Here is a 13,331-nt window from a genome sequence, read left to right as displayed (position 1 = left end):
TGTTTCGTACAGTCTGAGTAAGACCTTTTATCGTATTCATTGAGGCACTATTATATGTGATTCCCATCAATGAAACTACCATAGATCATGTCTGAGTCAAACAAGACATTTTGACCTCTTCTCCAAGTTTCGTTCTACAACCCCCAGCACTTGACCTCCAGGAAAATTGCCCACACATGCGGATATAATGTTTAGAAACGATAGGAAACCGTTCAACTCACACTGCCATCCTTCTGAAAACTACAATCCCTGTGACATCAGTCACTGAGTCCCAGGAAGCAAATAATGTTTGTGCATGTGTGTCTGCGCTCACTCAAAAATTGGATGTCAGGCCATTGTTAGTTGTTTTTCCAACATGAAAGAGAAAAAAGCCTTTCACCAAAACTCCATAAAACAAAGGTCCTCTCCCATCCAGCTCCCATAGCATAACACTTTCCCTATCAATGTAGATCAACAGAAGATCCTGGACAATGTGAACCATTGGATCCCTTGGGTGCCTCCTATTGAAGAAGGCAGACATCATTGATGATATTCAGCATTGACTCCAATGTGTGAGCTCAGCCTTTTGTTGACTGAGGGTAGGAGTATTTGAGGTCCTGGATCTGGGATGGAAGGCTAAGGTTTATCAGAGTGCAGCAATCCCCATGCTTCTAGGTGCTTCTATGGTACAGCAATCTATTGCAGGGAAATGTGCTGGGTGGGAGAGGACCTATGTTTTCTGGGTTTTCCTTCAGTTGAGATTTATTTAACATCCATTATCTGACTGCAGACCTCCATAGAATGCAATGGAGGCCAAAACATTGAATACTTTCAAGATATAGTTCTTAGGAAGAAAGGGATCACAAAGTATGGAGGGAAAGCAGGAGAAGGGGACAGAGTTGGATGTTTCCATCTTTAATCTTCCCACTGGGGTATCAGTTTTGTTTATTCTTTTGGGATAAATACTGAGCCACCATTTAACTGTAACCTTAGCTTCAGTGGATTTAAAGTTTGGATCTCTACCTGAAGCCACTTAGCCCAGGTCTGCAAAGCCCATACTGTTTCAGGTAGCACCAGTGCCTATCTAATGTTATGGACCAAGTCAGACTCCTTAAAAACATTTTAAGAAAGTATCCCAGACCCTAACTTTGCTAGTTGCTTTAGGCAGGTGTAAGTGTGGATATTCCAGGAGTAATGCAGCTGGTCAAACCACTTAGTTTTAAACAAAACAGAATTTATTTCCAACGATACCGAATGAAACACAAACAAAAGAGAACAGAATATAGAATAATTTAAACTATCAGAAAATCCAACAGATTATCTCAATTTAGTGATGCTGTTCCAAATACTTGCAACAATCCCCATAACCACCCTTTGGCACAAAAGGGAAAATCAAACTCAGGGTCTCACAGAAGAGAGAGGGAGGATCAGCATGGACCTGCTTCTTTGGGTCCAGCAGCTTCACAACTCACTGCTTACTAAAACCAAACCAAACCAAACCAGAGGAGAAGCTGAGCTGGGAGAACTGACCACTCCCCTTTCATTATGCAAGGTTTTTTTTAACTTAAAAGCTTCTCCAAATGGATCAAAGCCAGACGTTTTGAAACCTGTGTCTTTCTGACCTCTTGAAACAAAAAAACCAAGGACATCATAACTTTGTTAAAGGAGCAGAATCATCATATTAACATTTTACATTCACTTGATGTTTTCCTTCTGCGCTCATTATTTTAATTCACAAATTATTTATCATCTTTAGATCTGATGGTTGTGATGATCCACCAGAAACATTATCTGAATTATCCCTGGCCGTCATCTTTATAAATTCATGTCCCTGATGTATGAAGAGAGATTCTACATCATTTTTTAAAAAATAACATGATACTCCCTTGCTTAATTTAAAATGGGATCTTGCTGTACTTAAAATGCACATTATTAACCACAAAATATTCCAAATGTCTAAAGTCTACAATTTTCCAGAAACTTCCCAGGGACAAAGTTAACCTGTAAGTCTTGTGAAATTTCACGGTTATAATTTGAGGGGTGCTGCAAACACAGGAGACAATAAGGGTACAGATCATCCCTTCCTGAGCTGTCCCTAACAAAGAAATAGTCATCAATGGTTTTAACCAGTGATATCAAGACTATCTTGACTGAAAACAAAAAATGCTGGAGATCACAGCAGGTCAGGCAGCATCCATGGAGAGAAAGTAAGCTAATGTTTTGAATCTAGATGATACTTCATCGGGCTCTCATAAGTATATAAGTATGATTTCTGTCACTTAAAGTATAATTTGCCTACAAAATCATGAGTGTTGAGTCAAAATTCCTTTAGTCATTTAGTAAAGCAATTGAATTTTCTAAAAAATGAATAAAACTTGTGCCATTATTTCAGTTATCAGCTGGAATTTTGAATCTCCTCTTAAAAGTCAAAGATCCTGTTGGGGAATATAACAATATTTCTATTATATGTCCCATTTTAAAACTTTTCTCCTAATCTCCTTGCATTTGCACTTATCTGCTGCCCAGCTATTTATTATAAGCCTCTTTCCTAAACATCAATTATTCTCTTATGCCTCAATTCATCCTGGAAGCTTCACTTGTGATTTCTTGGTTCTTTCCTTTTAGTAGAATATTGCTTTCATGCACTCTGTTCAACAGCTTTTTAAATGAAGGTTAAAAAATGTATAGCCAATATTTTCACTCATTTTATTTTCCCATGTTTTATTCTCAGACTTTCACATTCAGATTTTCTGCACTCTAAAACTCTGATTTTTGTCTTAAGTAAGCATTTAAATCTAAATCAAGTCTTGTACACATTGTGGGAACTCTTTCCTTATCCCCATTACTTTTCTCTTTTTTTCCAATTAATTATCAGGATCAATGACATTCCCCATAATTAATTTTCATGGTTTTCCCCTCAGTTCCCTAACTTGCATGTTTCTTCTGTCTCATCTCTCCCACTATTGGTTATCATCATCACCTTATACTCGTGTTTTCTATGGTTGTGTTGCTGATGCCTCTGTTACACAATTCTACCACCATTATGTTATCCTCCTAAATATTGACATTCTATTTCCCTTATTACCGTCTCTATTTTTTTCTATATATCTGCAATTTTTAATTCCCATTCTTGATTTATCCTGTGATTATGTCTCAGTCATCCCTATATATCCAGTTCCTCTCAATCTATAAAATAAACTGAACAAACCGCGAATGATGTAAATCAGAAACAAAATCGGAAATTGCTGGAAAAGCTCAGTAGGTTTGGCAGCATCTGTGGACAGATCTCAGAGTTTATGTTTCTAATCGGGTGACCCAATCCATGACTGCATCCAGCTCCCTGCTTTATTATAGACATCGAAGGGTTTTACAAACATTCAAACTTATTACTCATAGGATTTCCTCTCACTCTATGGTTAACCATCCTTTAAACTCCAGTTCAGTAAAACTATTCATTCTGTCCCCAACAATGTCCTCCATTGCTTTACTCTTAACCTATCTTCTCTTGCCTTGTTTTGTTTATATTTAAGTTTCTTCCATTTGATGTAAATCTCTCCTCTTGTTTAAATTCTTTTGCGGTTCCTTATTAATCCTTTCTGTTTGGACAACTGTCTCATTCAGTAGCAGGTGAAACCCACCCCACTGGCAGAGTTCATTCCTCTTGTAGAGGTAGTGTGAGTCTCCCATAGAAAGGAATACTTCTTTCCTGCAGTAGCCCGTCAGTCTCATGTCAATTCTTCTGATCTGTCTGCTCCCATGTCAATTTGCTTGTGACTTGGATAAGATTGCTACACTTGAGATTCTAGTTTTTTTTTTGTTTCGAGCTAAACTCCTGAGACATTTTCAACAAGAGCTCCCCCTCTTTCCTGCTTATGTCGTTTATTCCAACACAGATCACAACAATTGTATTCACCTCTCTCATTTTTCAGTTTTCTTCCCATCCATTGCAACTTATACCATACTTGATATTGGCGACAGAGGTTGCAATGTATCCACAAATTTTAGAGTCACCCATCTCTACTGCACTTCGGTTCTATTCTTTTTCCTTAGCCATTGTTAACCAATGTCTGTTTGACTATATTACAGCTCAGCTCCCTTTCTCACAGATCATACCTGTTTTTAGATGAGATTCCCTACAGTGTGGAAACAAGTCCACACCCACCCTCCAAAGAGTAACCCATCCAGTCTTATTTCCCTCTAACTATTGCCTAACACTACGGCCAATTCACCTGACATGCACATCTTTGTGACTGTGGGAGGAAACCAGAGCACCCGAAGGAAACCTGCGCAGACACAGAGAGAATGTGCAAACTCCACACAGACAGTTGCCCAAGGCTGGAAGTGAACCTGGGACCTTAGTGCTGTGAGGCTGCAGTGCTAACCACCGAGCCACCGTGCCACCCCACTTGGGCAGACTAGCATCTAAAGCACCTCCTCCTCAATGGCTCCCAAATCACCATTAGCCTGCTTCCCATGAGTCATACTCATGCTTTCCTGAAACTGTATTCTCCTCTAGGGCATGACAATATTCTGGGTGTAACAATTCAGAAATTCCTCCACTTCCTTTATGTCTCAAATTCTCTCCAGCTTGCAGTCTAACTCAGACACTAAAGAGATCGGAGATGGAGACACTTCCTGCAACATGTTTGCTCAGGATAGTATCACACCAACAAAATGTGATATATTGTCATCTGAACATACACTCTGCTGCTATCTTAGACTAGTTTCATTTTATTTACTTATTTAATTATGCTAAAGTTTATGTTATGCTTAGCTTCTGGACAGCTCATTAACTTACATCACTGCTATCTGATGCGCCACTCTATAACAACTTTAGAGATCAAGATGCTGCTTTGCATTTCTACCTGAACAACTATTATCATTTCAATATGCCCATCCAATTACTAAATCCAATAGCTAAAGCATAGAAACTGTCACTTACACATGATGTATAATGTTGCATATCAAAATTACTTACTTTCTTCTTCATAGTTTCACTCATCCCTCATTTGGTATTTATTTTGCAGTCCCAGAACAGACAAAGACAAGGAAAGGAAGCATTTGTTAAAGCAAATGTTAATTAGATCTTAAAACCATCTTGTTTATTAAATAAATCATAATATCATTTTAGTTCTTAATATGTATATATATCTGATGAATGAAGTTCAAACAGAACAATAAACTTTATTGTAAAAATATATATTTATATTTTTTATCATTTAAATATATAGAGTTTCTATGTTGCCAATAATATCTTGCTAAAATTCTACGAATCACCTCAGTGTTGGGTCTTGATAACATGTTTTAACAAATGTAAGGAAAGATTAATTTTTGTACAGCATACCTCCAAGCGTTTGTTTCATGACTAATTACAACAAATAAATTAAACAAAACCAGTGAAAATAGTGGTTTGCAAATGCATTTATTATCTGAATATGTGACATAATTTGTGGTTTATTGTACTGTACAGAGCCATTCAAAGTAAATTGATTTAAGATTCTATTTTGGAATAATACTTTACTTTAACTTGGGGTAAAAGGATTGCCAAATAATTAAATAAGCTGCAAACCTTTCCTTAAAATGATCACTCCTTCACTAGCTTATTGGTTATACACTGAAATTCAGCTATTGCATGCTACAGGTTGTCCTCATTTAATCTCATCCCATTTGCTCTTATTTTACATTAATGTACGAAACTTAATGTGGCCTATAAACACGTTGAGTGCCATAAGATTCCATTTAACAATGATTCCTGCATTATTCCCAGCCTTTCCTGTACTCTCACTTTCCTCCATTCAATTTGTGACCTTTAGCTTTTTAGCTCCATCTAACTTCCCCACTCATGATGCCAAACAGCAACCTCTCCTGATCTAATTGAATAGGGAAGTACTGATGTGAACAGTGCAAGTGAGAGACAGCAGCTTTGGCAGTCATTTTTTAAAAAATCATTGATTATAACAGCCCCAGCACATCTGTAGCAACTCTAGAATTCCTTAAATGTTAGAAGTCACACAACACCAGGATATAGACCAACAGGTTTATTTGAAATCACCAGTTTTCAAAGCACTGCTCCTTCCTCAGGTGAACAACACAGCAGCACGCCGAAAGCTTGTGATTTCAAATAAACCTGTTGGACTATAACCTGGTGTCATGTGACTTCTGACCTTGCCTATCCCAGTCCAACACTAGTACCTCCACATTATCTTTAAAAGAAGAGAAATGTTAAGGGAGGGAGTTCCAGCAAATGAAAGCAAGTTGGCTGAAAGAGTAGCAACTGCATAATGGAACAGGAAATAAGAAAGTGGTTGATATTGGAGAAGATAAGGGCCGTGGAAAATTACAATTTCTAAGTAGAAAGTTAAATTTGTCTGTTACATTTTCAAAGTTAATATATTGTTAAAGTTAATTCTTTTAGCAATGTAACATAACTTACATTCTTTTCCTGAAAGTGCAAGTCCTATATAACTCCTGTTTATACACTGATGCTTATGTGAATTGTTTTATTTAAATCTATTTCCCTATTTGCAGTGATTCTCTGAACTGGAGCCACAATGTTCAATGACTAATAACTGATTTTCAATGTGTTGGGATACAAAAAGTTACTTAATACTGAATTATTAAGTTAACTGCACTATATAAAAATTAGTAACCACTTTCATCACACACAAGGAGGTGTGGTATTAGTTCTACTTTCATTATCACTTGAACAGAAAGCTGTTTTCATACTTGCCTACCACCACTGGAATGAAACTGAGGTCAAGGAATTATTAATGAAAGTCTGGCTTTTTGAACAATGCTGTCCAAATTGTAAGTCAATGGGTTTTTGAGGAAGTTAAAATGCAACCCTTCACATTGCAGATATTTTAATGACTCATTTTAAAACGGTTAAAGTACTTTGCACCTTTTACATATCAAAAGGAAATATTTCGGTCAAGCTGACCGCAGTTTTATTTAAAAAATATTGTTTCACTGGGTTTTATTCAGATGTTTTAATACAGAGTTTGCCACACATTATCAACAAAATGTGGAAAAACAAAATACTGAAGAACACGGGTGTTAGGGCACATTCTGTAGTGTTGTGACATCTGAGAGGAGGAGTTTTGAAATGCATTCCTATGGTATGAGAATCACAAGCAAAGGCCACATTTTTGACGCTCATCCCTAGTTAACATTAAGTGGATAATTATAGAATCCCTGCAGTGTGGAAACAGACCATTCAGCCCATCGAGTCCACACCAACCCTCCAAATACCCTATGCATGCATTTCCCATAGCTAATCCATCTAGCCCACACAGCACTGGACACTATGGACAACTTAGCATGGCCAAACCACCTGACCTGCACGTCTTTAGATTGTGGGAGGGGCACCCAGAGGAAACCCACACAGACACTGGGAGAATGTGCAAACTCCACACAAGGGTGGAATCAAATCCAGGTCCCTGGTGCTGTGAGGCAGCAGTGCTCGCCACTGAGCCACGTGCTGTTTTTGGGGGAGAGTTGCAAGATTTTAACCCAATGCCAATGAAGGAATCATGATATATGTCCAAGTTGGGATGATGTGAGACTTAATAGGGAATTGGGAAATGACGGTGCAAACCTTGTGTGCCTAGGTCATGGAAGCTGCAGATTTGAGACATGATCAAAGAAGGCTGCAATGCATCCTGTAGATCCCACACATTGCAGCGTGTTTTTTTCCCAAAATAAAAAGTTACCAAATTCACACATCAAAACTAAAATAATCAGTCACGATTAAAAGATGAAAAATGGTTCCAGCAACTGGGAGCACTCTGGTCAAAGAAACTAGGAATTAAACATTTGGAAATCCCACTGAAATTGAGATATTATTGCTAACAACCTTAAATCCATTGCTCTTTTCAAGGTAAAATCTTCCAGTAATTGACATTGTGATGGCAAACATATAAAGTGCTCTTGCTTCCACATATAAAATTATTTTCAAACAAAACTACAGTAAAAAAAATCAATTTTTATATAAAAAACTAAACTGTACACTATCATGAATAAACCATAATCCTGGAAAGCAGGACTGAGAGGTGAGTGCGCTATAGAAACATTACAGCCTAGTACAGGCCCGAAAAGGGCCACAATGTTGCGCCCACCTGTGAAACCAACAGGCGTAGTACAAATTTGTAACAAAATATTGGAAGCCAGCAGGACAATGGCACCTTGACTCAAATTCCAAAAATAACTCTGCAGTACTGTGGAACAATAGATTGCTCCTTCTGCTACCCACTGTGGTCATTATCCCACAATTTATATATCACAAGATAATACTGCTAGTCAGGGATCAGGGCCATCAGTCTCTCCAACCATTCAATCACGGCTGATCTGTGGGCTGCCTCCTTTGCCCCATATCCCTTCATACTTTTACTGAACAAAAAAATAATCCATCTCAGATTTAAAACTAGCGACGTTCTATTAATAATGGTTGTTTTAATACTGGGTGTACTTTAACAGTAGTTTGTTCGTGCCTTATCCTATATCCTGTCATGTAAACATCCACCGTTGGTCCTTAGTGTGTGTGTGTGTGTGTGTGTGTGTGTTTGCATCCTGTGTATCTCCCAGTCAACAACCCTCTGGGCTATCCTGCTACCACTGATGTTTTCCTAATCCATCGTCAACTCGAGACATTTTTTTTGGCCGCAAATCAGAGCTTTGTCCTGCAAAGTTAGAAGTTAGTAGACGAACTTCTACTAAGTAGTTAGAAGACGAAAGCCTGGAATTACATCGAAAGGTGATGGACCGCGGGAACTCTGCCACTTGAGGCAGACCCACATGCTCCGTCTGGGGGAGACAGCAGGGAACGGCCGCGCAGAGAGCAGGGAGCAGTGAGAGAATGTTGCAGCTACACCGTGGTCCCACACAGTCTGGACGCAGCTGTGAGGTCTTTACTGTCGATGTCTGATCGTCCCGAAACGACGAAAGGCCAGGTCTGAAAAGTGAAATCAAGAGGATTAGGACAGAATGTATTCACAAACTAAATGCTGGAAAAGCTCAGCAGGTCTGTGGAGAGAAGTCAGAGTTAACGTTTCGGGTCCAGTGACCCTTCCTCGGAATGAAATATTCCTCTGGTCCCCAGTGTGACAGCGAGGAGCTAAATATTTTCGCAAAGCCCGTTTTTCCAGCCAGCACTTGTGTTTCCGCGCTTTCAGCTCTTTAATCAACTCTGCATGAAATAACATTCAAAAGGAATACAGATCAATTTATACTGATTCTGTTAAAAATCACACCACACCAGTTTATAGTCCAACAGTACCAGCTTCCAAATAAACCTGATAATCTGGTGTGGTGTGACTTTTAAGTTCTCCGCCCCAGCCCAACACCGGCACCTCCACATCACATACAGATTCTGTATAATTTGCAATATCTTGCAATAAGTTTGCTGCAAAAAAGAATCAACGAGATACATTGCTGAACCGATCAGCTGGCAGAACCCTGGAAGATCGAATTTTCAAACTGACGCTCAATAATTGGACCAATACCGACAAAAGGTTAATGCAGTGCCCATAGAGATTCATAGGTTCAAAGGGGTAACCCATCATTTCCTAACCACATGGAGTTGTACAAATGTAAACCATAGGAAATCATTTGTTAAGGGTTGTTGTAAGCAATTAAAACTGGGAGATTATTCGTTACAATGTTATCCTGAACAGGAAGTTTACAGTTGTGCTGTTTTCTTGCTGTTTACAAGAACTGTAAGTCCTTTCCTTTTGAATCACAACAATAAACCTTAACTGGAATACTCCAGATTGGTTTGGGTTCATTAGATTGATTAGGAGAAAGTGAGGACTGCAGATGCTGGAGATCAGAGCTGAAAAATGTGTTGCTGGAAAAGCGCAGCAGGTCAGGCAGCATCAAAGGAGCAGGAGAATCCTGAAGAAGGGCTTATGCCCGAAACGTCGATTCTCCTGCTCCTTGGATGCTGCCTGACCTGCTGCGCTTTTCCAGCAACACATTTTTAAGCTTCATTAGATTGATTCCAGGGATGCTGAAGAGGGCTTTAGGTCGATGCTGAGTGGAGTTTAGAAGATTGAGAGAAGAGTTCATTGAGGCAGGTAAGATACTAAAGGGGATTGACAAACCAGACTCAGAGAGGATGTTTCCCCTTGTGGGGCAAGCTCGAATGAGAGCTCATTGCGAATTGAAAACAGAGATGAGGGGAGATTACATCTCTCAAAAGGGCGTGAAACTGTAGAATTCACTGCCTACTCCTGCTCCTAGTACTGATGTCCCCAGAGGTTTTAGATTAGATGTTCAAATGTAATCTTGAAAAGCCTGTCCTTCGAAATGAAACAAAGCAGGATGAGACTCAGACAGAAGTTAATACTGGATTATTGGTGCTGGAAGAGCACAGCAGGTCAGGCAGCATCCAACGAGCAGCGAAATCGACGTTTCGGGCAAAAGCCCTTCATCAGGAATAAAAGCAGAACAGACAGAAGTTAATCCGGACAAGCTTTCGGGAAACGATGACCATTTATTTTTATAGGAGTTAACATTTTAAGTGACAACATTCCTTTGTTGTAAATGAAGACTTGAAGGAATCTTCACAGAAATGTTTAGCTTGGTGTAAACGTCCCCATTTAATGGAAATGCAAATAAGTGGCAGTGTCTAATTCCAAGGCAATGTTAGTGCTTGTGAAAATCCTGCTCAATCCCAGTTACTAATCATGAGACCTCCTTTCAGCTGCACAGAATTCAGTTCTCTAAGATGGAAAGGATATTGTATATAGACACATAATGGAATTAGCTCAAAAACAGACTTTTTATAAATTAATGAAACACGTCGAAAAAAGCAGTTGTGTTGTTTTGAAAGTTGAAGTATTTTAATTCTTATTAAAGCGGCAAAGCTTTAATATTTTAATTATGATGGTGGCACATTATGTAATTAGTGACTAATTATATAATGCGCCACCGTCATAATTCAAACATTAAAAGATTGGCCATTAAAGCAATTTGATTATGTTGGTGTTCAGAACCGGCCACTTTCCGAGTTGGTGGCTGACAAAATCTGTAACCAGGCGATAAAATCAGCAACAAGAAATCTTGGAATCACGGTGACCCTATTATCCATAATTTGGAGATGCCAGTGTTGGACTGGGGTGTACAAAGTTAAAAATCACACATCACCTGATGAAGGAGCGTTAAACCTGTTGGACTATAACCTGGTGTGTGATTTTTAACTTTGTACCCTATTATCCCACCGTCCGCACAAACAATGACATCCGATTGACATGCCTGGCCTCTGTGTTATATTTCCCCTCAGGCAGTTACCCACACTTTGAGGCTAATGTCTTGGCAAGAGAAAGAAAACGTCAAGCTTTTTTTTATCTCGGAGTGGCAAGGTGACTGTTCTTTGGAAGATCTCTCTGATTTGTCCCACAACATTGCGGAATAGCGTTTAATGCCGCGCTGTATTCAAAATAAAACTTCCCCATGGAGATCTCTTGCGTGTTGACTGAGGAGAGATCTGAATGTGGGACTAATATCATGCTGTGGATGCCATAATCCATGTTCGCTCCCCACCCCACCCCCCCCAACAGATGCACACATCCTGCTATTTTTTTTCAAAAGTGTGACATGGACGGTAAAGAGGCACTTGTCTGTTTTCGACTCTCAGTTGGAATGGAGAGGTTTATGTAACGGGAGAATTCAGACAGAGCAAAAACAGGCGAGTTATTGACTGGAATAGTAATCCCAAGTTAAATCACAGAGTAAGCAATTCACTTGCAACATTCACACGCTACGTCGACAAGTGCACTTACTTTGCAACTCACCCCCGGTGCTGGTTTAATACTTGCCTTGTGTCATTTTTTTTAAAAAAAACTATCCTGTTGGGCAGAATTTGAAATAAAAAGACGGATATCCACCTGCCACAATAGCAGCCCCAGGGTTAATGCCAACTACTGGGATCATGAAAATGATTGCAATCTTAGTTCATGTCACATTCCCATTTCCTTACCAGGTTTACCGGATGGACGTATCCATTTTCGTATTTATCGCTGGCCAGGATTTGCCTTAAGTGTGCAATGTAACTAGCTGCCAGTCTGAGGGTGTCCAGTTTGGACAGTTTGGTATCTGACGGCACCCAGGGAAGGCTGGTTTTTAACCTGGAGAAGGCTGTGCTCAGCACTCTCATCCTGGCTCTCTCTCTGGCGTTGGCAGCGTTTCTCTGAGTCTGTTTTCCCTCTTTGACTCGCTTCGGCGGTTCCTTTTTGCGAGCCCCCGGGCGCCTCTGCCTCTGGGGGATGCGGTCGGAGCACGGCCCGTCGGTGGTTTCAGCCGAGATGTAGAACTCCGTGCCGTTCGCCTCGTGTTTGAAACCGTTACACCGGAGCTGGAACCCGTGTAATTCCATCTCCCGCAAGTCCTCACTGTCACTGACAGATCCAGTCGACATGACAGCGGCTCTCTGCAAAATTGAAATGGACCTCAACTGGAAAAGGATTCCCTGTACAATTTTGTTAAATACCAAAGACCGATGCAAAAAAAAATCCTTTGTCGACAAATGAAACCCCACCTCCAGCTGGTTCTGAGTGTTTCCACTATCATTTTGTAACAGGGGGATGTACCTGCGCTGTATGGATCTAACCATTCAATTGATAATGACTGAGAAACTCTACAACAGAGACTCAATTCCTCTCAACAAGGGCAGGATGGGGGTAGGGGGGCGTTTCCGTCCTGTTAGTTTATTTTCTTTATCATTGAAGATCTGTTTAAACATTTTCCTACCTTACATTTACGCCTGGAGTCTGAACTTTGGAATGAACACCTCATTTTTTAAAAACTTCTGTGCCAAATGGTACGTTCCGTCAGCGTTGGGGATTCGAACGCTCAATCAACACAGGGACTTTGCTGGAGAAACTCAGCAGGTCTGACTGTCTCCACACACACACACACACACACAGAGAAAGCAGAGTCAACGTTTCGAGTCCAGTGCTCCTTCTTCAGAGATTTCAACCGACTCGTTTACAGCAATGGCCGTTTAAACGGCTCCTTAATTTCGGGCCATATAATTAAACATAAAACAATCCACCCTCAGTTCAAATTTTAAAAAATGTTTAAATGTATAAATACAAATACTTCAACAACAAAAAAAGGCAAGTCAGGGCTCCTTTAATCTTACTGAATGAAACCCATATTTTGAATGAACTATCTTCAATTACTATTATGTGACAGAATCGTATCTCTTAAATCCTAAACATTCAAAATTATTGGCATATGATTTTTCCCGAAAAAAAATGCATGATTGGAACTTTACTTGAAGTCTAGCTATAACGAATTTAAGGGTAAGGTTAATTGAAGGGCAGCATGGTGTCTCAGCACCAGGGCCCCAG

At 39.7% G+C, this 13,331-nt stretch overlaps 1 protein-coding gene across 1 annotated transcript; it reads right to left on the bottom strand.

The window, feature by feature from the left end:
* Positions 1 to 5,229: 5,229 nt before the first annotated feature.
* Positions 5,230 to 12,960, bottom strand: msc (musculin (activated B-cell factor-1)). The gene is made up of 2 exons (XM_072571411.1): positions 11,957 to 12,960; positions 5,230 to 8,929 (listed from the first exon to the last, which is right to left on the bottom strand). The coding sequence occupies exons 1-2, from the start codon at positions 12,587 to 12,589 to the stop codon at positions 8,843 to 8,845; spliced, it is 720 nt and encodes a 239-aa protein (XP_072427512.1). The 5' UTR covers positions 12,590 to 12,960; the 3' UTR covers positions 5,230 to 8,842.
* Between the last annotated feature and the right edge of the window lie 371 nt (positions 12,961 to 13,331).

The sequence above is a fragment of the Chiloscyllium punctatum genome, chromosome 5 (assembly GCF_047496795.1).
Source record: "Chiloscyllium punctatum isolate Juve2018m chromosome 5, sChiPun1.3, whole genome shotgun sequence".
Lineage (NCBI taxonomy): Eukaryota > Metazoa > Chordata > Chondrichthyes > Orectolobiformes > Hemiscylliidae > Chiloscyllium > Chiloscyllium punctatum.
The sequence above is the reverse complement of the archived record's forward strand: the minus strand, read 5'-3'. Positions and strand labels throughout refer to the sequence as shown.

What these genes read in the sequence shown, in the direction of transcription:
- msc (XM_072571411.1), bottom strand. Translation starts at nt 12,589, where the DNA reads ATGGTTAGATCCATACAGCGCAGGTACATCCCCCTGTTACAAAATGAT. An exon ending in ACGTCCATCCGGTAAACCTG is followed by an intron (nt 8,930 to 11,956) that starts GTAAGGAAATGG and finishes TTCACTTTTCAG; the next exon opens with ACCTGGCCTTTCGTCGTTTC.